The following is a 27,852-nucleotide window of genomic DNA, read 5'->3' on the forward strand; positions in this document are numbered from 1 at the left end:
ATGGCAGCAGGTGTAGCGGCATGGCTCCCCTTCGCCCGAGCGGCGGCCATAGGATGGATGCCCGTAGCGAGCACCCCGATGCCCATCCCTCCCCAAGACAAGAAGAAAACCCAGGACGGACTCATCATCCTCAACGTGAGCGGGACCAAGTTTCAGACGTGGCGAACCACTTTGGAGAGGTATCCGGACACTTTGCTGGGGAGCACAGAGAGAGACTTCTTTTTCCACGAGGAGACGAATGAATACTTTTTCGACCGTGACCCTGACATCTTTAGACATATCCTGAATTTTTACCGCACAGGGAAACTACACTATCCGCGTCAAGAATGCATATCAGCGTACGACGAGGAGCTCGCTTTCTTTGGTATAATCCCTGAGATCATCGGGGACTGCTGTTATGAGGAGTACAAGGATCGGAGGCGCGAAAATGCAGAAAGGCTTCAAGACGACGAGGAAATGGACATGAACAATGACGTCACGCCGGTGAACCTGACGTTCCGGGAGTACCTGTGGCGGGCTTTTGAAAACCCTCACACCAGCACCTTAGCTCTGGTCTTCTACTATGTCACAGGCTTCTTCATCGCCATATCGGTGATGGCCAATGTGGTCGAGACGGTTCCGTGTGGGACTTTGCCCAACAGGTCAAAGGAGATTTCCTGTGGAGACCGTTACGCACTGGCCTTCTTTTGTTTGGACACTGCGTGCGTCATGATATTCACTGTTGAGTATCTCCTCCGTTTGATCGCAGCTCCCAGCCGGTACAAGTTCATGAAAAGTGTGATGAGCGTCATTGACGTGGTCGCCATCATGCCTTACTACATCGGTCTGGTCATGACCGACAATGACCAGGTGAGCGGTGCTTTCGTCACGCTTAGAGTCTTCCGGGTCTTTCGGATTTTCAAGTTCTCCCGACACTCGGCGGGGCTGCGCATTCTGGGCTACACCTTAAAGAGCTGCGCCTCCGAGCTGGGCTTCCTCCTCTTCTCCCTCACCATGGCCATCATTATCTTTGCAACTGTCATGTTTTATGCAGAGAAAGGCTCCACAGCCAGCAAGTTCACCAGTATCCCCGCTGCGTTTTGGTACACCATTGTCACCATGACAACACTGGGGTAGGTGGCTGCATAAGTCCATAAAACCCTTTAAGCCTTTTTCAACACTTCATAAATCACGCATCAACTGGCTTATTACTTCCATCAAACATCCACACTTTTATAATTGCTTAATCACAATAACACAGTTTTTCAATCAGCTATTTTTCCTGCCGAGCCACACGGAGCCTAATTAGAGCACTTTTTTTTTCTTTTCCGACCATTGCTTGAACTAATTTGCGCGCAGCCACAGGTGCGCACTGACTGGGCACACAAATGGCCTCGAGCGCCGCTCTGCTAATCAGACGCCAGGAACGATCTGCTTGATGCGCTATTCGCTCCCCATCAATGAGTCTGCACCTCACAAACAGCCCTTATCCGAAGCTTAGGCCTCGTCCCAGACTGTCTGCGAGTCTTTATTGGATGCGCTTTTTTTTTTTTTTTTTTTTTTTTTTTTTTGGTCACTGAGTTTACTGCAATGAACACAACCATTCTGGCCAGTCCTTAAACCACACATTACAGCAGAGCTCTTAACGAGCAAAGAAAGAAAGGCTGCTGTCTCGCTTTACAAACCGAGACACAAGTGCGATAGAGATAAAGACAAAAGTAGTTTGCAGAATATATAGGCCACACACACACAAACACACCTTTCCTCTCCCTTCTTCACTCTTCCTCAGCTCCTATCTCTTCCTTTCAGCGAGGTGCAGTAAATGTTTGAACGCTAATTTCATGCAGCCTAACGACGTCAGCTGCACGACGTGCTGATGTGGCATAAAATAATTAAACGCGGTTAAGACGATTACATCAAATTAATTTGTATTGATGAGCGCACTCAACCTCTCAGCTGCTCGGCGTGGGTTATGATTATTGTTGCTATAAGCGTTTTGCATTCCGGGGCGGTGCGCTTTCCAAGGTGCTGAAAAGTTGTGTCAGTATGAGACGACTGGTTGCTTTTTGGTTGTAATCTGTTCAGATGAATGAACTGAACGCGGCGCTTGGCTTCTTGAAGTGCGATTACAAGCTATACAAGTAGAACAATGAAAATCAGACCGTTCCTAATTTGTGTGTAAAAATATCGTGGTTGCTTCTTTGCTCACTGCTGTTCATATGTGCTTGATGTTAGTACTCAGGCCAGCATTCACTCCACTGATGGCACAGAAATGAGGTCCTGTTGAAATAATGTTGTCTTTTAATTTCAAAATCATAACAACACAGATCAAACACTGGGAAGCAATTTGCCACTGACTGTGTTTACTTGTGTGTGTGTGTGTGTGTGTCTGTGTGTGTCTGTGTGTGTCTGCACTTGCCTGTGTGTCTGGAGGTGTGTATATGTGTGCATATGTGGCCCTGTGTGTTGAACTGCGTGCTTGAGATACGTCAGGATATAAAGTTTAAACCCAGAATCCTATGTATTATATTTGGCTGAAACTGATGAATGATCATAAGGCATAATGGAAAAAAGCCAAATTGTATGCTTGACTCATATCCTCATATCTGCATTGATGCAGCCACTCTGCACCTGGTTAAACTCCAGATCTGTAGGCAACATGTGTTATTTTTATTGTGGTAATTAATAGGCAGATAATCTCTTTCTGTCACTCCATACCAGTCGAACTAGCACTCACCTTTGAAATGACCAATGTGAGCATAATTAGTGATTTGCACAGTTTGATGATTGAAGCTCCCTCCTCAAACATAATGCTGCATTGGCCATGCTTTCCGTTCAGATTGAAGGTGCAGATGAAAGATGAGTTGTATAAGAGGGTACATTATTTACCTTTGGGGAGCAACAAAGATATTGCCGCATTCAGCTCAGAATCCCCTTTGTGTTGCTTAAGATGGATTTGAAAAAGATGTTCTACTGTGCGAGAACAAAACTGAAATGTCCTTGGTAATGGGGACATTTCTGTCACTTCATTGTGAACCATGACAGGCTGGCTGACAGATTTGCAACCTGAACTGAAGCCTTGCGGTGGTGCAGAATGCTGCATAGTGGACCACCGGTGGAGAGGCTGAATACCCATCACTGAAAGACAAAGTCGACTCTTTCTCATGATCCATCATTGTCTTATGGAGTGCCTTTAAAAACATATCTCATGCAACCCTGCAGAGTTGAAATGTGGTTGAATTGTGGTTTTCTAGCAAATACACTGAAGTACTCTCTCACACATCTCCATTCTCCTCCAGTAACCTTCAAATGCTTATCCGATCAGGGAAATTAGGTATTCTGATGGTTTGTTTCAGAGCTCAGCATGCAGAAAAATTGATCCACGTCTTAACAAACAGGTATTTGAATCAGATATGAATGGGTTCATCTTTTTCACTTGGTGGCAAATAAGCTCTTGAAAGACTAGTGGGGGTGCTACTGGCTGCAACCCCCATTTGAAGCCTTTGAAAGCATTTGCTTTCATTCTGATAGTCAATGATGCTTTATGCCTGCATGGTATCATGATGCCTTTCCACTACATATATTTTCAATTTTCCTGACTCACACCCTGTGGAAGTAAAGACAGTGGTGTGCGTTCTCTCCCCTGCTGATGGCCCATTGATTGTGCTTAAGCAGACGTGCAGACATTGGGAGAGCAGGGGCTCCTGTTCAGAGGCACTTGGCAGGCAGCCTGAATGAAAGGGAAGGGTGCCTGGAGACCAGCGGAGAATCAATAACACTGTGCAGCTGCGTGTCACGCCTCTGTGTGTCTACTGCTCTGTGCCACCAAACACAGGACAAGACCCACTTATCCCTCCTTATTTATTGAGCCTAATCTCTGTGGCTGCTTTCAGATACCCCACAAAGAGGAAGGCACTTGCACTGTATGAATGCTCCTTCCAAAATCTTTAAGAATTAGGTGACTGAATCTAAATTATTAGATGTGGAGTTGTGTTTCCGATTTTTTTTTTTCTTTTTTTTTTTTGCAAACTGCACTAAGGTCTTAAGAGTATAACTTTGTGGCCTCATTTAATATTGTCCTTATAAGGCACCAGTGGACTCCAAAATAAAGATAGCATTGCACGTTATTAGCCTGGAATCAGAGGCTGCATTGTGTGCTTGCTCTTGTTTTCTCTAGATGATCCAAACAGTCAGGGTGAATTAGCTGCAATGGGGTTTTTTGGTGCTTCAGATCTTTTAAGTGATTTAAGGTGTAATGGAGTGCACTGCTGAGAGCAGCTGTGAAAATGGTGGAAGTCAAGCGCAACCCACAAGGGAAGAGGAGCAGGAAGGACAGGGTTTAGTTTAGCATGGAGACACACACGTTCCTCTGGACCCAGACGTTACCGTTCATACACACTCCTTAGCCTCTGACATAAGCATTCTCTTTTCAACCACACACACTTCACTCCCAATCCTCATATCAATATCTTTCTATAAATCAATCAATCAATCAATCAGATTTGTCAACCCTGTATTCTTAAAGGTTAATCCATTTCAGGTGATAGCCTCATAGTAAGACATCAAATGTGAACAGTAACAATGTGAAAACAATATGGGACTACTGCTCAGGAAAAATTAAAAAAAAAAGATGATTTGGTGATGAAGAAGTAATAAACGTAAAATAAAAACCAATAAAAGTGATTAAAATAAAAACTGCATGAAACAGATGAAAGCACATTGATAAATAAAACATATAAGTGGGAATAAAACATGTTTGAATACATCATTATTTTTAGCAGCTGTCAGATCCTCCACTAGACCGTTCCACTGGCTCGGAGCGTAAAAACTAAAAGCTACCCCACCAAAGGTTTTTGTTCTGCACTTTGGAACAACTAAAAGACTCATGTCTGTTAGAAAGAATTTGGTGAGCAACTGTATCAAGCACTAAGACAGAGTTTATCGGCATTCACTAATTATACTAAGGCTGTCTCTGTACTGCTGTGTGATTATCTCAGAAACCAGACTGGAACATTTTTAACTTTGTGTTCAAAGCTGTTTAACTGCATGTGCACCAGTTTCTACCATTTTATTTAAAATTGGAGATTTGAGTGTAGTGACTGGATGATGATTGCTTTAGACAACCTTTTCTCAAAAATAAAGGTTTAATAAATGCTACATTAAATACTAAATACTACATTTTCAAGAGTCAAGAGTGAAACTGAAGACCAAAACCATTCCACATGGTTTCAGTTTAGTTTTTGGGCCATCTCCACTCAGTGATCCAGTAGTCTCTCTTAATGCTTCTTAATATAGTCATATCATGAATCTGTGCCTTTTAGTAGTTTTTATAATTTAGCTGGAGCAGCAACATCAAAGGCTGTAGCCAACCTGTTATTAAATGCATTTACAAAACTGTAAAATGAGGAAGGCGCAGATGTAATTGAATTACTGGCAATATGTGCTAAAACATTTGATGTCTCTTTTTAGCATCTCCTGAATGGGAGTGTACAATAGAAATACACACAGTGGTCTGAGTAAGCCAAATCAACAATAGAAAAAATGCTTATACTGAGTGTGTTTGACTAAAGATTTTTAACCCTTACTGTAAAACCTCAGATAATGCTGGGAAGCTTTATCGCTTTGCTTTGACATATACAATGTACATTGTTCTATGCGGCAACAAACGCGGCTGTACATTGTTGTCGCTCAACAGATTCAGAATTTATCACCATGTCTTTTGTCTGTGTTACAGCTCCACCCACTGACTGAAGGCTTGACAAGTGAGCCCTCTAAACCTATCAGGATAGAATTTATAAGACAAAAGACGAAAGGTTAACAGGCACGAGGGTCACCATAGGGCCCATAAACTACCAGAACTATAACCATTATCATGCTTGCCAGTTTTGACACCACAACCCCCATGGCAATCAAAGCCTGCTTTGCAAAGCCTTAACCTCGTAGTTCAGTATGGTGCAGAGCAAAGCTTTTTGAAGTCCAAACTCTTTGTTGCATGTCAGATGTAATTGAAACATACAGGAACAATCTGGAGGGCCCTTTACTGTATCTGTACCCAAGAGATAACAAATGCTTTCTTGATGATATAGTACTCATGTGGTTGGATAAGTTACCATGCCCCTAGAAGGCAATGCAGAGGATTTTCACTCTTTTTTTTTTTTTTTTTTTCAACTGAGCATGACAGTCAGCGAGAACATTTGGTGTGTTTGATTATGTACTGCGATGGGTGTAATTTTTTTTTGTGTTCACCAGAATACATTACACCACTTGGCATTGTGCATGTTATGCATATTATGAAAATCTGCAATCCATTATGAGCAATGTGATGTATTACTGTGTAAAGCAAAAGTGAGATGTGTAGGCTGCCATTAGCATGTAGCCTCACAGAGCCCCTCCAGGTGCTTTATTTGGGAGGAGAGGTGATGCTAATATGGGGCTGGTGTAATGGTCCTGAAGTGACAGGTGACTTAATGAGGGGAACCTGGCACTGAAATGTGTTTTGTGTGAGCTTCTTTCTGCCCATGCAAATGACTGCAAAATGGAGGAGTGAGAATGAGGGGAGGGAGCAAGCAGCCTTCTTCAGGGAAGATTAAGATCATTGTGAAAGACAGAATCTGTGAAAAAAACAGGGAGCATCTTTTTCTGCTAAATTGAAAATACGCAAGCCCCTGCATTTTCTTTATTCTCTTTGTTTTCCTCACTGAAACAGTTTCACATTGGCAGTCAGAGATATAAAAGGCTCCTATGAAGGTGTGAATTGAATGATTGCTTAACATTTTATAGCCAATCATATATGATGTATTTATTACATCATATTTATGTACGTGAATACGTAAAAACTTTCAGAGCATTCATTTTTACCTCAAATATAATTTTAATGATAGTATTCACATTTAATTGAATAACCCAATGTCAAAAAGAAAATGTATTTGCGGTCAGTCAACCCTGAACTGAAAAACAGATTATGGCCAGCTGGTAGGTTGATCTGAGGATACTGTGTGTGTGAACTGACTCTAAAAGCAGGCATGCGTCACTGCGGATGGTCAGATTGATAAATAATCTATATGGCAAGGACAAAATGGCTGTCCTTCCATTTGATTCGATTTCTTTGACAACCCATCTTTGAGGCAGCACTAATAATACTCACTCCACGTGGGGGGTTTTTCATTAATTCACTTTGAATGTGCTGCATTAAGCAGGGAAATAGACTAACATGTTCTGCACTTGGGTCTGGGTAACGTAGTGTGAGGACATAAAATATGGCAGCAGTGTTTTTTTTTCACTGCTCAGCATCTTCTTCTTTGTATTGCAAGCAACGTCAAAGATTAATGGAATTTTCCAGAACAAGATTAAAGTTACTCCGAATGAATGCAGCATCGCTGCATTAGGAAATAAGGAGATATGTGAGAAAACACATCACCTTGATTTTATTGTTGTTCGAAAGCATTTGCTGTGCCTGGCTCTACTTCCATCTAATCTAACAGCTCGGATACCCTGACCCAGCCTGAGTGAATGAGTGCAATGAGGAAATATTGCCCATTATGTCCTAGGTCCTATTTTGAAAGTTGATATGTTGTAAATGATATCGGATGTAAAGTGTATGCCATGAGATCAGTGGATCAGATAGTGTAGAAATGATAAACCTGAACCCAACAGCTATCTATTCCTCTAGTGCTGCATGGCTTATTTACATACTCAGCATTAACATACAAATGAAACTGGCTTGTCTGGTCATGGAGATTGGTATGCAGACGCACAAAGTGCCTCCTCATCACTTTGTTGAAATGTGCAACAGTATTCTAAGTGGATTCTCTTCAGTTGAGTCTCCTGGTTTACACTGTGCTTAGCATTACATCCATGTAATTATCATGTCAGGATCACAACAAATGTGTTCTACTAAAAAAACACAAGATTTTAGGATTGTCAGCCCTTATGTAGCACTTATTATTCTAAACACTGATGCCTATTATTACTGTTGCTATTATTACCAAGCATCTACTGACGAAGGTTCTGCTTTTAGAAATGCTATGCAATGTTTTTGATCGGATACCAAGTAGTAACTGGGCCAAAATAACCAATATCCTTCTGAGACTTTTATAATTACAAGCAGTTTTTAATATCAAATAGAGGAGACCATATGCCAAGATTTATGAGGTGAATAATATCATTTTATAGGTTGTATAACTGCATCAACACCATGCACATTTCTTGTTCTTGTTAAAACGCAATAGTTTTTAATGGTAAATAACAAAATGTGCATTGTGTGAATTCTGTTAACTAAAAAGGACATGCACTTACATACACTAAAGAAATCGTTCATTCCATTTTTGATGGCCATAACACTTTTATTCATCAGTTTTAGTGTACATAAAACATTTAGGTAATTTCCCTTTGTTAATTTAGTCTCATTAAATTGATGAAGGTTTCTTGATTTGATTCTGCTTGTTTGCAGATTTCTTTTCTTAATGCCACACTTATGTTTTGTCATTGTGACATTCAACGCAGCACTTTCTGCATAAACACTTTTTATAAGCTCAGGAACAACCACTAAAAAGTTTCTTCGGAGCGAAGTGGTCACGACTCACTTGTTTAAATTTTCATGAACAGGGTTTTGCTGTAAGGTCAGAATTCTAATTATTAACTCAACACAGTCTTGAAACAATAGAGGAATTAATTGATATGGGCAATTCCCACATGGTCACATAAGCATTGTGAAAAAAGTCACTGTATTAAATTGCAGTTGTTAAACATATGCAAGTCAATGCACTTGTTACTTTTGTGTAACTCTTAAGTTAATCAGCATCTAAAAAACAAGCTGTGGTTTGTTTTCACAGAGGGATGTAACATTTTACTGTTCGCTATGCCTGTCTGAACATTACACTACTCCCTGGCTTGGCATATAATGAGAACTGGTTGAGGGAGAAACAGTTGTTCTTTTATTTTTAGATGCCACTGTCACTAAGGTAAACACTGAACCAGCATTCATTATACTGCATTTCTGGTGCCCAAAACAGCCTTTGCCCCCTTCCTGACCTCAAAATCCAGCTTTGCAGCACAGATGTAGGAGCTAAAAATTATGAGGAAGATGATAGTTCCACCCATCACTGTGAGGAGTTTGGGAGAGGTGTATTGCTCTTTGCAATGATTATTTCTCTCAGACACATGGGACGGCATAGCAAACACAATACCCTGAAACAGCGCCAGCTTTTATAATCCACAGTGTGAGTATCCCTCCCCCTTGACATTTGTCTCTTTATCAAAAAAAACACCCCCCAACCCACATGCAAACATCTACCTAACAGCAATCATCAGTCTGCTGAGAGCCAAACAGACAAGAATTTTGCCTCTCTGACACTGCATCACTTGAAGCCCATACAGTAAACATTCATTTCATGGTGATACACTTTCAGTGTGTAATAGCGTGTAATGTGAACACCAGTTAGCGTCATGTAACCTGTGACAGCTTTGAAATCAATACAGACTTTGATGTATCACAGACAAACAGAAGACATAGCTTGTCATCATTTTCAGAGAGAGCTGTAAAACTTTTTAGAACACATTAATTGAACCATTCATAACACCCGAATGGGAACAGCTTCATAGCAAAGTTATATTGATTCAGCCTGTTTGTCAGCTTGAAGCTCTGTTTCACTGTTCATGAATCGTTTCATTTTTGCCAATGCAAGGAATCTCCTTCCCGTTTACAGCACCAACATGCCATAGTTAAAGCGCCTCCTGATCAATACTGATCCCACATGAATGAAATCCACAGAGTTCCCTCTAAAAGCAGAATACAGATTTCTATGAAGCTCACAAGTGTGACTTTGAATTGAGCTGGCCACACTATAGCCGCTGTTACCCCAGTTTCATTGTTGAGTCTTTGCCATGGGCTTCATAGATTATTAGTTTCTGTGTGTAGTATGAATAATAAGAAGCTATGTCCCATTTCAGGTTAGGTATAAAGAGCTTCCTCCTGTCTGCCTGCCAGGGAGGTCCTGCTGAGATGAGGGATGTCAGCCTGTCACCCTGATGCATGGCAGCTGTTGCCTGCCTGGCCCAGCTTCTATAAATAACTAAATATATCACCTAATGTAGGCCATTTGGTCAAACAGAAACTAAACAGGACAATGTGCTCTGGTGCCACATTTTTCCTTCATCTAAAACTAATTTCTCATGTACAGGTGTGTCAGTGTTTCCACCACAGTCTTAATGTTTCTTCCTGTTTCCATGTGGTGTCACATGGATTGATGGAGTATTAAGTAGCAATCATATAGTGCCATCATTTTATGTCAAGTTCAGACTTTCAGACACCTTTAACCGATTGTTTCCACTGATCTAATGCAAATGTGATAAATGTTTTAAGGATAAATACTATCAATATATTGTGATTATGCTGTCATCACTAAAAGAGAAAACGGCTAGTTGCTATTATCTCAGTGACTAAAATAGGCCTGTATGTCGGTGGACACAAAAGAACCTGTATAATATAAACCATTCAATGTACAGTATGCCTGCAGTATCCATCAGCCTGTAAAATCTGCATAACTTTTTTCTGTTTTTTTCTGTGCATCAGAAAGATGGACTGAATTTCAGTCACACGTAACAATATGATGCAAGTGAATTACAACAAACTATGGTCTTAAAAAATTACCACAGTGCTAAATCAAAGTCTCAGTAGGATTTGAGCACTAAATCTTCACAAAGGGAATTGGTGATGATGCTTTTATTGAGCACACCCACTGTAAATTCCGAGTAGTCAAATGACAGCTAGAAGACAGCACATATCAGCGTCCACCTCGTTTGTATTTCAGCAAAATTTATTATCCCACATAGATAAAAGTATTTTCTTCCAGGTTTCTGCATAACCAGCTAGCTGCAGTTCTTAGATGGCAATATAGTGATATTACACAGATATCCATGGTCCTCAAAGGGTGAACCTTACAGAGTGCAGGGTTCTTGTTACTCTCATGTGTGTATTGTGTGCACACAGCCCCACCCCCAGCTTCTGATTAGCTGAACCCACCTGATCCAGGTAATCATCAGTCAGCAGGACAGGGGTAGTTTTCTTTGGGGCATCGAGCAGCAGAAGCTTGGGGATATTCTGATTTCATGGTGAAATAAAACTATGACGGCTGCTAATTTGAACAACAAACATATCAAAACAAATGGAGGAGGGTGACGTGCACGGAACAAGTGATGACTTTAATGACGTAAATGAGGCCAAAATCAGCACAGGGCTGATGCTATTTTCTACAGCAAGCCTCTCATCACCAGCACCTGTTTGAAACTGGAGTTTACCGTCCATGGAGTGTGAACTGGAAGATTCACTGGATTATACTGAAATTATCTCCATATTCAACTCCAGACATGCCACCTGATGTGATGTGAGCTGGCACTGTCCCCCCCACCCCAGCAAACAGCCAGGTAAGCTCAAAAGCTCATTTAAGGCAGCCGTGGCCATTGGGAGACTGCCATTTTTACCCTGACAGCTTATCTACGGTGGCCCAGAGAGCTCAACACACAATAGTTTTAGAAAACAGAGGCAAAAAATTCAGTTAAAAAAATCACCAATTTCTCTGCCTCCCACAAGACGCAGCTTTAAATTAGTATTAATACCAGAGTATGTTATACTTTCTACTGTTTTTTAATGGTAAAGAGTGTAAGATATAAAGTATTTCTTCATTGTTGGACCTTTCATCCAAATGCAAACATTTCCAAACATGTTTGTGATTGTTTCAGGAAATATTGTTAAAGTGTACAGGACAGGTTACTCAGGGTACAAGTTACTCTAGTGATTATAACAAGGTCACAGCTAGTAAGCAAATTGAAAGTAAAATGACAAATCCTTATCCTACTGTGTCAATGCCTTCTGATGCTGTATTGGTTGCATTTCAATGACTAATGTCAACAAGTTAAAAGCTTTATGTAGAATGGAATAGATGATAGTGTAGATTGATATGTTTGGCTAGGTATTATTGAACTGTGGTCTCATCTCCCACCTGGAGGATTTCCTGCATGTGTGCTTTTGTGGGCGCCCTATACAAGAGTGTCTCAGCTGCTTAAAGATTGCATTTCTATGTGGGGGATTTTTGCTTCTTTTTGAAAGTATTAGTGGAAAACCGTAAACAGCTGATTATTATTTGTATTTTTCCCCTCAGCCAATTGTCCGTAATCCCTGTGGGAGAGCTTAAGAGTTTGATTTCTGGCATACGTGCCCTTATCTTTACATAACTACCACAGAACCACAGGCAAATGGAGTGTGTCCCATTTTGACTTAGCCGCATATTTTGGCCGAAAGGCAAAGAAAAGCAGGCGCATTGAGCAGAGATAAAAGCCACCTAGACAGTTAGCTTTAATAAAGCCAGACACTGCAATTAATTTCAGATCCAGCTTAGTTTCATTTACTTGCACATATAGACTCACTCTCAAATGCATGGAAACACGCACGCGCATGCTGTTGGATTCTCTGGTCCTTGCTGTCCTCAGGGTGTCACTGGAGAATCATACCTGAGCATCCTGGAAAACAAATTTAACACCAGTTTCTCTAATGTCAAATTCAGTTATCCCCAATGGTGAGGTGACCTTATATGAATCCAAAAAAATCAATTTTGCATGCACTTTGATACAGTTTACTCCTCCTGATTTTGTGTACACATGTTGGTGACAGAAAACAAGCTGCGCTGCCGTTGTTCCAACTCCCATTGTTTTTTCTATGAAATGGCATCCATCAAAGTTAATGGGCTGTAATCATCACCACAAATACACTGTCACACGTCCCACTGCTCGCTCCTGAGTATTCAACTTCCAGTCAATGGGATGTAAAGAGTGACAAGTGTGAGGAGCACGATTTCCCATATTATCAGCAACCACTGGTTTGAATTGGAAGAGAATCCAAAAAAAAAAAAAAACTTTGTTGGTGTTCAGAATTTAAAAATCTCCCCTATTTGCTCAATATCTTTGGGTACTGCAGAGAAGAAACATTTATTAGACGTGTATGTGACAGTCAGTCAATACCACTGACACTGTGTTTCAGGCACCCATCAACATTGTCATCTTGTGAAATAATTCTTATTAAACTATGTCAGCCACCACAGACAGATCTGCTGTTTGGTAGATAGATCAATTTTCCAAGTATCAAGTTTTATATCAGAGTTCAGCTTACACTGTATATCTCCAGGCAGTATGCTACTGGACCTCTGATTATACATCACACAGGCGCCTACACTCAAACACACTTACACATTTACACAGGGTACTCTTTCAGTGCCTTGTATGGCAGCACTCCAAGACTATCCCTGATGTATCTGTGTGTTTGATAGGATGTTTTAGCCATAGCATCCCCGTAAGACATTTTGTAGACCTCAACAGATGGAAAAGTCCAATTAGAAAGCGGGTAAATGAATGGGAGAAATGGGAGACGAACGTGCTAACTCTCTCTTTCCCCCAGGACAGACAGCTAATCTAAGAGTGCAGGTACAAAACCAACATCATGTCTGTCTTAGAGGGGAAATATATTTTTTAAAAAAAAGGATAAATAAAAGCTAAAAAGCACACAGAGAAAAAGTCTGTGATTTGATTTCTCACCATTACAGTCAAAGAGAAAGGCGTTTAATTTGATACAGCTTGCTCTCACTCCACATCTACTGTATGTATAAATATCTCCTTCTGTTGTCTGATTCTTCAAGGGCAGACGTCCCACAAAGCAATTGCCTTGCCATCAGCCAAGACTGAAAAAAGTAGAAGAAATGAAAAAGTGCTTAAATATAGCAACCCCCTGGGATAGTGGTAAGGAGGGTGTGCTGTAGTGTGATTAAAATGAATAACCTTCATTCAGTCACGATTGTTAACAGTACATTCGAATGTGCCTTTACTTTGCCTGTGTTCAGAGGGTTAACATCATGATTCATCAGGAGGCCTGTCCTCTGCAGTGACAATGATGTTAAAGTTATAAATAATGGGTGTTATGTCATTAAGTACAGATACTTTCTCCCACTGCCCCGGGGTCAGTTTAATTTAGGCTTCAGCTCCCCCTGCTGTGAAAGCAGACATAGCAATAAACCCGTTGATGACTGACAGATTGTGTAGATGCAAGACCAGCTTTCATTGGAAAAATGACCTTTCAGTTGTGTTGTTGTTGCAGTGCCACCCATGGCCCTGAGTTATTGTTTTTCGTGTCATTTTTTGATTGAGACAGGAGAAGTCTCATGAAGTGGAATGGAAAAAGTAATGATGTCCACATGCGCATGAAGTAGCGCGGTGCAGGTGGGGAGATGGTGAATATGGCTGCAGCTAGCACCTCTGCTCTGCCCCAGGGGCCAGTCAGCAGCTGTTAGACACAAGGCACCTCGTTCCAATACTTCCCCGCAGGTTCTCGCTGGTTCCTGGTACTCGCTCTTATCTGGGCTCGCTTCTGTCACAGGTCTGGCTGCTGTCCACGTTCTCAGAGAGAGCACAGTACATACATTTTTACGCTTCATCACTCTTTCTGTGTCATCCCAACCTCTGCTATTCGCCTCAGCTTCAGTGAGAAATTTTGAAAGGTTGCTTTGAACTTACAGCAGTTTTTTTTTTTTTTTTTTTTTTTAAATGGCTGGAATTTGTACCTTGATGTTTGTTTCAAAGATGCTGGGGAATAAAAAAAACATAAATACATTTCACTGGTATGACAAGTAATCTCAGGCCATTTCTTTGACTTGCAGTTTGCCATACGACACATTAATTATATCCTGATTGTGCATGTAGCTTCATATGAACAAGAAGCAAACTTGAAAAGACACTGCAGCTGTTTGGTGTAAAAAGCTGATATAGACAATTTAAAGTTGCGACTCAAACAGAATCTTGAAGTTTTCTGAAGGAAAAAAATTAATCTTCCCACCCAAACATTTTTTTATCCAGCAACATTCTCCTTTCCAAAAAAATTCTAGAAATATAGTGTGTTTAGTCTTGTATTACTAATTAACTTATCTTAATTCTTGCCTATATTTGTTTTATTGTAACATTAATCTGCTTAGACAATGCAGATTGATGCCTTTGCTCAATTCTCATTAAGATGCATCTGTTGACATGAAAACAGCTTTTATATAAAAAACATGCTGATTCCAGCTTCTCAAGTGAAAGGATAAGGTGCTTTTCTTTTTCTTTTTATTGGAAATTAAATAACCTTTTGGGTTTGGTGAAGACTTAGGTATTTATTATTTGACATTTACATTTAATAGTTTAAACAGATGATAAATTACAGGGATACTTCAGTAATTCCAGCGACTTGTTTTGAGGAGAGTAAAAAACAGAATTCTCAAAATTGAAACACCAGACAAAAAAACAATCTTGACTTTTGATTACTGGTGAGGGAATCATAAATATTCATATCCAAAGATGTAGCCCAACTGCATCTTTGACAAACCTCCTCCAGAGCCAAAGAAAATGCCACACAACTGTTTTCACTAGCTGAGTAGAAATGATCTAGTTCTAGTGATCTTTTTGAATAAACCTGGTTATTTATGCTTAAACCCCTTTAATCGAAGGATACATTAGTAGATTTAGCCTGAATGGCTAAATTGGTATATTTAAGTCACTAATACATGTTTTCTTAGGTGGGTTCTCTACTACAAAGAACATAAATTCATTGACACTGACATTGTTATCTGCCTTTTAAAGAGCAGATTTTTAGAGACTGTAGCTCATGAATGCACACGCTGCAAACTAAGAGTTAAGGGGCCATTTGGTGGAGGGAGCTGATATCCAGCGGCTGCTCTGTGTGGAATCACACATCAAAGTTAATCTTGCACCGTCTGCTCTGGCGCCGTGGAGCACTAATCTGCTGTCAGTGTGATGAGGCTCCTGGACCAGTTCCCTTTTCCAACACAGAGGCACTAATCTGCAAGACCTTTCACGTTTTTCCTCTTCTGCATCACCTGACCACACAACAAAGGTCGGTGGGGTCACTTTGAAAGCCTCATTTAGTCAATACTAGTTGACTATTAGCATAGCACAGCTAGTTTGGCCTGTTTTGTCCTCGTGAACCTCATTTTGATTCCGTTTTTTTATTTTTTTGAATGCATTTTTGACATTTCAGAGAGAAATTTAACATTGTCAAATAGAAAAATAAAATACAGCTAATACTATTAACACCACGGTTACTAATGGTGCTACTATTAATAACAATCAGAAATTTCATCTCTAAATTTCAGCATTGTCACCTTTAATCCCACCTTAGGTTTTGACACGCGAAGGGTGAGGTGACTCCCTGGCAGTTTTCAGTGTTCAAGAAGATGCCACCACTCTCTTGCCTGCATGCCGATTAACCTATGATGAATATGGAATGAGTTTATTAGCATAATCGCTTGAGTGTCTGATGATTTCATTTCGTTATCACGTTCTCTCATAATCCATAGCTCTGGTGCTCCTTCGTGCTTCCAACCCCTCTTTCATGTTCCTTTGCCCTCCCCATTCACCCACGAAGCAGTGTAATTGCATTATCAAAGTACTATATTGGCATTTTGGGAATATATTTTTAGCCCCTGGCTTTCTGAGGTAATGTAAGGAGGATGGGCAGAAATCTAAACAGGGAATGACAGCTTCGACTTTGAGCACTGTTTGAGTCAATTTACCTAGTTTAACCATGTCCAGACTGATCGACTACTACCACCATCCAGACTCCTTCTTGGTACATACAAATTATTAATCTCACATTTGAATGTTTGCAGGATAGCGTGCAGTTTTATGGCTCCATGTGGATATTTAACCCTCGTAAAACTTCAATTAATACAGATTAGTCATTCATCTGCTAATTAAAGGAAGCTGCCAGGAGGAACTGGTCATAATAATCATGACAACAAGGAGTGGAAGTAGAGGTGACTTGGCATATAATGGTAATGAAATTTGAGTGATTTTTTTTTTTTTTTTTTTTGCATAGGACAGCAATTGTTTTTCAAGTGTCAGCAGGTGTACACAGAGACTGGAGAGGAGCAGAAGAAAAGAAAAATGTCGAGCAGGACTGTGCCAGGACTGCATGATAATAGAGAAGGAGGTGGAAAAGAAAGAGAATGATGCGTTTCATCTCCAGCTCATAGTTAGAGGCAGGCCAGTCCAGGCAGAGGAAGGGTGAGTCAAAGTCAGGAATGGAAGAGCGGTAGAGAGGAAAGCTTTTTATCATCCCTGACTCTTAAGAAGATCTCCCAAATGAGAGAGGGTGTGCATGCTAATGTCAAAGCTGCGGTGATAACTAGCCGCCTGGTTTCACAGGGTGAGGGTTAAGCTGGGATTTGGATAGCTGAGGGAATACATGTTTGATATGTGAGTGAGAAAGAGCTGAGGTGCCTTTGCCAGAGCTGTATGTGGGAGATTATTCTATATGGTTTATATGTGTCTGCCTGGCTAAAATGGAAATTTTGCTGGCCTTTATTAGGTCTGTGTAGTTCCTGAGACTCCAGGGTCAACATCCAGCCGGAAGATCAAAGGCACATTGACATTGCTGCATCGCAGAGCCTTCATTTACAATGCATTAACACTGGCTGGCATGTAGTCATGCATGCTATGGCAGTTTCCCTGAACATCACTTACTAACCTTCAGCTCTACCTATTGCCTTTCACAAATCTGCAGAGACTTCATCTCTGCTGCATTGTGGAAAGCATAAAGAATGATCCCTCACATCTGCTCCACGCCACATTTTTTCTGCATTTCAACATCTTGTCAGAACAATGTAGTCAGTGAGTCGGTGATGTTCACCTATCTCAAACTTGTCCTTCCCTGTAGCTATTGTTCGCAGATACTCGTGTTGTAGCGCTCCTTTTCCTGCCACACACATTACACCAGGCTGTGCGGTTCTCTGGCTCCCTCCTATCTCTACTTTCCCATCTCCCTATTATGTTGTGCAGTTCTGCCAGCCTCTCCTTCTCTCCCTTATCACCTGCAGTGAAAATCTAGCGGGCTAATCCCAGCGCCTGTGGAATACCCCCTCTATAATGATGTATATCTGAGGGATAGCATCAGAACAGAGTCCTATCAGCCCAGAAACTCTTAATCCCATCAGTCTTTGGTGTCCAAACCCAAGAGAGGCAGCATTTTGGATGTTGTGTTCCCCTGGCCTGTAGCCAGAGTTGCAGTCTAGAACATCAGGACTGATATGTGGTCTTTAAGGATCATGTTGGAGATCATGTTCATTTATTGTGCTTCTGATTGTTGAAAGCCTGTTGTATCTCTGTCTCCCTGAGGAATGCATTGCAGTGGTACCTGCTGTAGTTGTACTGCTGCTCTGTACATTTCTGCAGTATGTTAGCCACTAGTGATGCTGCCAGTCTCTCTGGCATTGCTGAGATTTTATTTACACTTTTTTTTTTTTTTTTTTAACAGTCTGTTCTTGGTGAAGCATGTGCTTAATATTTTAACATGCTGTCCAAAACACAAAACAGATTTACATTTGGTGCATTAATAATAAAAATGAGGTAGACCAGGGAGAGTTTTCTTTTGTTCAACTAGCTTCACTTGCCCTTGTTTTTCTGTAAATGTAGAAATCTCTGTTTGCTGCAATTTTCTGTTTGTGCTCAGTGGTCAGATTCACAATGCCCATTGGCACAGAAAAGAATGATCATATAGCCTGCCCTTTCTTGTTTTTATGAACTAAATTTTTTATGAGTGCTCTTAATATGACATAACCACCCTCAAGACCTCTCCTGCGGTACTTCATAAATCTTGTGGTCTTCACAAATAGAACCTCAGAAAATTTATATCTTCTTGTCACTCATGTTAGCCTGACTCTCTGACATGCAGACAGTACAATCCATTTTCTTGAGGTTCTGAATTCACTGTAGTAAGAGCACGATGGAGGAAAATTGCATTTTTTAGTACATATATTTAACTGTCAGCAAGGATGAATATTGTGCTCTTTCAGCCTTGTGGAGAAGGTACAAGAAGCAGTATTGTCATGGAGCATTGCTCCATTTGTTCCCTGTCATGATTGGTAAAATATAGGGTCTTGGTTGGTCACTGTAAGGCTTCATCACTTCTATGTCAAGTTCTTAGATAAGATTTTAACATTTTGTCCACACTGACACCCTGATGCTCTGCAGTAGCTTTACATTTCACAGTGTGCCCACTGGCGATGTCACCACTTTAAGGGTATGTAATACTTCCCGACCTTGCCACTTTCCCGGTGTCCCTTCACAGTTTTAATGCTTCTCTCTGTCATTATCAACTTTTGATTGGTACAGTCAGTGACAGTATCAGGATAATTGACAGGTTTTGGTCTCACAGGTTTGGAGGGCTTGTCTGTGCTGTAGAAATCATTGAACTGTGAAACAGAGCGAGTGAATTACCTCAGGAAGCAGTGATAGGGAGCCCGGTGTGCAATGGGATGTTTGGTGAAGGTCAAACAGAAAATCATGCATTCACAGAATTATCAGACATGCAGAGGACACTTGATCCACAGAGCCTGTTTGGATTTACCAAAATGCATCTTTTTGAAATGATAAAAAAATAAAATCTATAGCCATGCCACATTGAAACTGGTTGACCTTGACTGTTTCAAATAGACGTCTTGTTTTAGCATCTCAAATTAAGTTGATTGTGACTTGAAAAGCACAACAGAAGCCAATGAGCCAGTGTGTCTCAGGATGACTTCCCCTGCTTATAGATAACAAGAAACAAATGGTGAGTAGGATGTGAAGTTTTAATCAATCTCAGGAGAAGGTGGTGAGATTGAAATTAATTTGAGATTCAGATTATCAGATTGCAGACCCCTCAGTAATTACTGCTATGAAACAACAGGGATAGATGGTGCATTAGATAGGACAGGGTGCTTAATTTATCGTAATTCTAATCAGCTGAAGAATCAACATGCTTGATGTATTAATCAGTTTCATTCTATTGCTTCTCATTGAAATATCAAAGTGGAGTGGATCAAAGTGCGGTTTGATGAAATAGAGATTTAATGTCTTTACCATGACAGATTTAATAGGATGTCATCTTACAGTCCAGCAGCTTTAGTATCTTCAACACAATTTTCTTTTTTTGAACGTCTTGACCTTGATCTCTCTCATCAGTGGAATCAAATACTACAAGGCCATTCAAATGTCACTCATTTTTTGGCATTTTATTAATGTACTATGCTGGAGTTACTTCTGCAGGAGGCAACTTAGTTTCATTTTAGCTAGAAGTACCATGACAGAGGTGTCAGTGGATGATTGGATTTTAGCTCTGTTGACAAAGCCCTCTCTGCTGAAAGCCCTCCCACAGTCCTTCTTGGATCCTAATTGTCAGCACCGCTAAGCTTTTGGAGATGATCTCAACTGGCATGTGACTTGGTGAGAAAACGGGACTTGCGTTAGACCTCTATGATTACACTGGCAACTGAAGCCTGCGCTTGCTTTAAGAGAGGTTTGCCCTTCTCCTGCCAACCCACCAACGCTTTAATGGGTTTGTTTATTTGTGTGCAGCAGGCACAGTGACTCAAATGACCAGAAAAGGTCAGACTTTAACAATTTAGGCTCACTTTAGCTGAAACGATTACATTTCATTTTGTTTGAATTTAGGAAAAATGAGAGCCCTGCCCTTGCTATGAGAAGAGAAATAAACAGATGATGTGTTTGTAAAGTCATCCAGATATCTTGTTTTTTTTTCTCGCTTCCTACTAACCAGATGGCAGTCAGATTTCAGACACAGGGTTCTGGAAGACAATCAAGGAACAAGATTGCTTTTTTAGGAAGGGGGTTTGGTTTAACTAGATGTCAAATTAAAGGCCTTTTCACACATACATACACACACACACACACACAGGCGAGTACATGTTCTCATGACTGACTATGTGTACATGCGTGTATCCCTGTGTCTGGGTGAAGCCATATACAGAAATCTGTCTCAGAGCACCCACTGATGTAATATTGCACCGATTTTAAGGTCAGCCGAACAAGCCGCCACCCAGGTTGATGCAGGGACTCATGAATGTTTGATTGGTCTATTATCCAAGCCAGCACGGACGTTCATGTACCAGTTCTGGAATTCAAATATTCCTTTTAGTCTGACGTTTCTGCTACACTGTTGGAGGCAAACCCCCAGTTTCACTCTCTCACTGTGCTGGGCTACATCTGCAGTGCTGTCATCTCAGTGTAGGGCAATTCCTACAGAATGTGTTGTTTTTAAGACTGGTGGAAGTGCGAGTGCTGCATGGTTTCAGGTGGGTGGAACTGGGGAATTGATACTCAGTCATTCCGACACTCCTCTTCTTCCTCTGCAGGGTGGATAAAGATCTGGCCATCCATCTTTGTGTCTCACCCATGTCAGCTCGGGGTAGCAAACGTGGGTAACTGGTAGTCAGAGAAAACAAGAACAAAGCAGGAACCTTACTTTAATCTTTCACTGCTGTTAATTCCTACCCCTGCCATCATCCAGGAGGCCGAGCTTTGTGTGTCTCAGCTTCCCCCTTATGAACAATCCATCAATGTTAGTGCTTCTCTCCAGAGTGTACTTGTTCTTTTCTTTTTTTTTCACCTGCTCACAACTATGCTTTGCTTTCAAAAGACGATGCTCGCTGAAAAGGCTGATATATATTGTATTCCATAGTTGAATGTTGAGACTTATTTTCACATCTTACAGCATCTTGCCACTCCTCCCACTGGAAAACACGTGAGCAGTCTTATTTATGTGAGGGAATGCTGTTCTGCATCTTTTATGCCGATCTCTTATTAGGCTTTCAACACTACATCCGCAATCTATAATTGACACCTGCTGTCAGGCTTTGTCTGTGATTACATAGGAAAATGACTTGACCTGTAATGAACTGTGAAACTAATGACATCTGTGTGAAATTACTCAACTTGAAAGCAAACTGTTGTACATGAAGTCCCATCAGGCGTGATATTAAAATGTCCACTTTTACTTCTTTCCCCACTAGCTCTGTAAAAGCCCAGACCATTGGGGCCCAACGTGATGGAAACCTGAGGCTAATGACTCAAGCAGGCAGCCGTGGGCATTAGACAACTTCATTTATGAAATAGTCAACCTCCCGTGTAGCGATACATTCACATTATCCTGCCTCACTTGAGAGACGCGCTGCTGTCACAGCCACTGAGCAATGCTGATGTCCTTTCCTACCTGCATTCATCTTACTCTCAGGAGGTAATGGTCTTCTCAGGTCATTTGCGCATTAGGGTCTCGATCATTCATCTCAACCCACCTGCAGTCCTGTGGTCCTCCGCTGCACACAGAGATGTTTAGAAGGCAGCAGAAACATTCATGTTAGGAATCATTCATTCGCACTCTTTTTTAATTTTTTTTTTTTTTAAAACCCTCCTGCTCTCTGTGGCCTGAAATCCTGGTCGAGGGTTATTCGTGTACATGTAGGTTGTGTTCAAATGATTTGTGTGTATCATTTGCAAGCTTGTGTCGACTAATTACCTTGAAAAAAAAAAAAAAAAAATCAGTGTTTGCTTCCTAAGTATTTAATGATGCTGAACAATAGTTACCTCTCTGTGTTGCAGCAGAATGTCCCAGTGTTTGCACATAAACATCTCTTAGTCCTGGTTGTAAAGCCTGGTATGTGGCACTGGAAGTGTCTGCTGATGTGAAGAAAGTGAGATCACGAAGACAGTTCTGAGTTTAGCTTTATCTTTTACACAGACAGGTCCGACTGCCTGACAGAAGACAGGTGCACTAATCTTTTTAATGGAGATGATTCAGTCCCATCTGGCATATGCACAATCATTAATCTGGCCATGCTGGATGTAGCCTGTTTAACATTTGTATGGTTTTGAAAAATGACACGCTGATGTTAAGGTACACTATCAGGTCAGTGTCGTGTGCGATTTCACGTTTTTTTTTTTTTTTCTGTATTTAATCTTTAAGGTCAACTTTGATATAAGAAGAAGAACAAAACACACAGGTGTGTATTGATAAGGTCCACAGACTTGATCTCGCTGTTGTATTCCCGTTTTGCGTTGACTCAGTGTGATACTTCTTGCATGTTTCACAAGCTGTTTGGCTAACAGAGGTCACAGGGGATATGTAGCAGGTTTGGTCACGACGTGAAAGCATTAGCCGGTGCCAGCAGGTGTGTAATTATATATGAAAAAGCGTTTTAAAAGAGGAACATCACGATGCCATGTAGAAAGTAGGCCAGGAAGGAGAGGCTTCAGAAAAGTCCTATTTATTCCTCAGTCACTTTTAAATGTGTGACTTCTTATTTGAAGTGGTGAAATAATCCAAGGTCACTGTAACTATTTAAAGACTTTTAAAAATAACATTAAACACACTACAACTTCACATGATAAAACAAACCTCCAGGGCCAGTTCTTTATTAGGATTATTTTCCTTGTTTTTCTGCCCAGTCTGCTCACTCTTGTCTCTCTTGTTTTTTGTGTTTCAGGTATGGTGACATGGTGCCAAAAACAATCGTGGGGAAGGTTTTTGGGTCCATATGCTCTCTAAGTGGGGTGCTGGTCATCGCCTTGCCTGTCCCTGTCATAGTGTCAAACTTCAGCCGTATCTACCACCAAAGCCAGCGGGCAGAGAAACGACGAGCCCAGAGGGTACCGCCTCTCTTTTCCTCTCTCTCTTTCTCTCTTTACTTTGGCTCTATCTGCCTCTTTCCTCTGTCCCTGTCTTATCCAAACGTAACAGAATGACAGGGCAAACACTGTCTTCCAGAATATTAATCTTTTATTGTGTGTGTGTGTGTGTGTGTGTGTATGTATGTGTGTTGGATGGGCTAAACATGCAGTGAGAGAAAGAAATAAGAAAGAGAATGACAATGACTGAACAAATGATCTTCAGAGTATTGTGTCAGCAGCTTTTCACTAGCAATATCTGCATTTCTTTTTTTTTAAAAAAGTGTTTGCTAAGGCAGAGTTTTCTAATCGTAGATTTAAGTTCAGCCTCTCCCAACTAAATACTGTGGCTACCACAGGGAGACTGAGCCAATTAGTGTGACAGACAAACTGTCAGAGGCTAAAACAGAGGTCTGTTTGTTCAAACAGAAAACTCGGCTTGCTAGAATCCGTGCTGCGAAGATTCGAGGCACTAATGCTTATATGCGCTACAAACAAAATGGGCTCCTGATCGACTCACTGGAGGAGGTAACGGGGGCAAGCAGCGGCTTGTGGGAAGACTGACTGGGGCCTCGCTTGCATGCCGCTCTGCTCGGGGCCATGTCACCACACTTGGGAGGGGGGACGTCGACTTCTCATGCTGCAACGCGGGCTGCTATCATTCCAGTGCTTCAGTGTGATCGTCGTCTCTCTTACATCACACCTCTCAGCTGCAGCATTGACTTGCTCCGTCAACACTCTCTCTCTCTCTGTCCATACAGCAGGAGGGACAGGCAGGCAGGCACACTTACCTTCTGGTGGAACTCAATATTACAGTCATACTGACTCATGACCAAGCTCTGCATGTGTGTCCGACAGGGTTTGGAGGGGAAAGAGGGAACCAAAGGCTCACTGGTCATCTGTGGGGGGGGGCTGTCTGCTCAGCCTGCATCTCCTCTAAACTCTGTTTTTGTTCTGCTATGTGATTTGTGTGTTATTTCTTGAGCATCCGGGTTGTAGTGCAGACTAACACAACATACTTTCCATCCCAGAGCTATGCAGAGCTACATCAAAGTGTGTATTGTTGTTGTGGTCCAGAATGTGTTCTGTGTTTGGTCTGTTCGATCCACGTCTAGGTGTGCCACCGCTGTTGCACTGAAACGAGTTCAGTTCTAATTTGACTTTTCTGCTCCTTCTCACCAAATTAGCGAATGAATGGCAAAACCAAGTCTATCAGTGAAACATGGTGTAGTCTGCTGCTGCTCTCTATGCATCCCTGAAACATCCTCATCTCACTAAGGTTCACAGTAGCTTGGCTGCTGTGATACAGATCAGAATTTTAACCCTCAATGCTTTGCGTACTCGCCACATCACCCAGCTACTAGCCATTGCCTGAGACTCTATGCAGAGTCAGAGCCTGCTCATCCACACTGTTTTTTTTTTCTTTTAATTTTCTGTATTCCAAGGCCTCCAAGGAGGCAGGACAAGCCCTGGTGGGAAAGGCCGCCAGTCCTCCTTTTGAGAGCCAACATCATCACCTGCTGCACTGCCTGGAGAAAACTACGGTAAAATACCTCTTTATCTAAATCTTAAAAGCTGTGTCCACTAGAAAACGTAAATTCACAGTGGCATCTTTCATTTTTACTATTTTGGTAACAGACATAAGACAGTTTAAAATAGCAGTCTTCTCTGTATCATCAGTAGCACTAGGCTGTAAACGTGTGTTGCAAATAGAAACAAAGTGAGTTTTTTTTTAAAATCCATGCACAAACTGTAGAATCTATTTCCTATGCAGCACGAGTTAAAAATAGTGTTAAATGGGGCTGTGAAAATGTTGAGTCCCCACACTAGCAACATGCTAAAGATAACATGAATCTTCTAGCCAGTAACGTTATTGCTTCCAAAAACTAGCATACTTTATTTTACACTATCTATAATTTAGAGATTGTAAGAGCCTCTTTAATGCTTGGCTGTGACACAAGTTTTATACTTGCAGCTCTAAACCCTGAACAGAGACATGGACAGTCAGTAAATCAATGTTCCTCCTCGTAGATGATCCTCCCCCTAGTAAAAGGCTTGCCAGTTGTCTGGGAAAAGCTCAGCAAAGGTTTCATGCTATTCCTAATGCTGTGCACATCAAGCCTCTCGTGCATCATACTCAGCAGGGTTTACAGCTCAGGTGACAAGAGGAAAGGATGCATGATTCAGGCCGGTCAGATTCTGTGTGGTGACACTGCCATCTGCAGGCAAAGCCACAGAGATACTTGCAAACCTGACCTTCAAGTCATGCTCATTTGTCACAGTGATAACAGTTGTGAATGTTTTCACAGATGGCACTTAATATGGACATCTGGGCCAATATATTTCGATTCCCTTGATGATTCATTTTCCAATTATTGAACAGTTTTGTTGTGGATTCTGTTCAGTTTGCTTAGTGTTTACTGTGAAACATCTTTACTCATTACTTAGCAGAGCCAATCATTGATGTAATAGAGTGATTCACGAGTGACATTGACTCCAAATTTCCACTGTTTTCCTCTGCAGAATCACGAGTTTGTGGACGAGCAGACGTTTCAGGCCAACTGCATGGAGATCTCTGTGATGAACAAGTCGGGCTCCCGAGCCTCCTCCCTGTCCTCGTCTCCGCACGGCCTCAGCTCGTGCTGCTCTCGACGCCACAAGAAGAAGAGTAGCTTCAGCCTGCCCAGCGCAAACAACCAGGAGCTCAGCACCATACAGATACGAGAGAGGCCAGTGGCCAACAGGTCTGTTTGTTTTGCTCTTAGTCTGTTTGACTCACTCACACCAGATACGCAAACAGTTGATCCTGTTTTATAAAGACATGCTCAACTTTCTGGATTCCATGAAAAGAAATTAAATGATGGGTTCATATTGATTCAGGTACAGTCTATAGACCCCAAAGTAAGTACAAATCTGCAGTCACTGTTGTAGCCAACAGCTATATCTCCAAATTTGGCAGGTTTCCTATGCCTTAGTCTAAAAAACTAACTGAATGATCCAGAAAGGAGTTTGAAAGGATGTTTTTCTTTCATAATGTTATATGGTGATTCTTCAAGGCCAGTTTGCTCATTTTATTTAAAATTCTATTGTTATTTAACCACCTCTACCTCTGTTGGTACTTAACTGGGGATAGGTTTGATTTTATTTGCCCTGTTTTGAAGATGTCTGCCTGACATTTCTACTTACATCCAATTACAAAGGAAATGAACTGAATTTTGTTGATGGTGCCTAAAGAAAAAAATAAAAAACATGTCCCTCCAGAGACAGTGTTCAAATTGCTTTAAATAATGGACAAATCTGTCTGTTTTCAGTAAAACTGCTTTCTGCCAAAGAACTCTGAACCCTGCTGTTGACCGATTTTTATTCAGAGCACCTAGTGTGTTTGAAAGGCGGGTGTTACTGTTTAATGTAATTTTTCAATACAACGCCATTATTTCATTATTTTGAGCATCTTATGCGTTACATAGCACAGCACTCAGAATTGAATATCTCAAAACAAAGGCAGGTGAAAGTTGAACAATGTGCATTTCATGGGGTTAAGTGAGAAAACTTGTGCGAACTGATTAATCTGGATGTGAAACATTTTATTCATAGGTAAGAACTGTGAATTCTTTCTCATGAATTTGCCCACCATTCCATGTGATGATGATGATGATAATTTTGTGTGATACTGGCTGCATGCAACAGGACATACTGTACAATCGGAGAAATTCATTGTGTTCATGTGCATTGAAAAAATACATTCAGCATGTACATTTTCACCAGTTGTTGTACAGCAACTTCCAGAGCATGAGCCAAAGGACCTTGACATATTTACTCTGTACAATGTGAGGATTTCTGCATTGCGGCTTTTATATATTATAAGAAGGTACAAAATGACAGTTTGTTATACAGTCTTTGTGTAATGTGTTCACGGTCAAGCCTCTCACCGTCTTTCATCCTGTGTTTGCTTTTACAGCCGCTCTAGCCTGAATGCCAAACTCGATGAGACTGTGCCCTTGAAATGTGACGAATCTTACATCACTCCCTCCATGGTCAGCCTATCTGCCCCAGTGGTGACCTCATCAGATGGGGATGGCTCCACCACCACCACTGCTTACTCTCAAAGCAACATTGTCCGAGTATCTGCCTTGTAGATGTCATGCCTATCTGATCAGCTAACTGGTCTCAAGAAGCACCAGATGCTGAGGAGAGGGACCACCGAGCATCAACCTGCCATAATCTAGAGGGATTATAAGATTAGCTGAGGTCGGGGTTTTTTGAAATAGTGATCTCATCTGATGTCAAACTCTGCATGGTATTAAAATGATACGGATGGATGCCTTGGAATAAAAGCGACTA

At 41.2% G+C, this 27,852-nt stretch overlaps 1 protein-coding gene across 1 annotated transcript; it reads left to right on the forward strand.

The window, feature by feature from the left end:
• On the forward strand, positions 1-27,685 carry LOC113133147 (potassium voltage-gated channel subfamily D member 2-like). The gene is made up of 6 exons (XM_026311743.1): positions 1-1,112; positions 23,331-23,493; positions 23,941-24,039; positions 24,957-25,055; positions 26,035-26,255; positions 27,470-27,685. The coding sequence occupies exons 1-6, from the start codon at positions 1-3 to the stop codon at positions 27,645-27,647; spliced, it is 1,872 nt and encodes a 623-aa protein (XP_026167528.1). The 3' UTR covers positions 27,648-27,685.
• The last annotated feature ends 167 nt before the right edge of the window (positions 27,686-27,852 follow it).

Source organism: Mastacembelus armatus, chromosome 6, assembly GCF_900324485.2.
Source record: "Mastacembelus armatus chromosome 6, fMasArm1.2, whole genome shotgun sequence".
Taxonomy (NCBI): domain Eukaryota; kingdom Metazoa; phylum Chordata; class Actinopteri; order Synbranchiformes; family Mastacembelidae; genus Mastacembelus; species Mastacembelus armatus.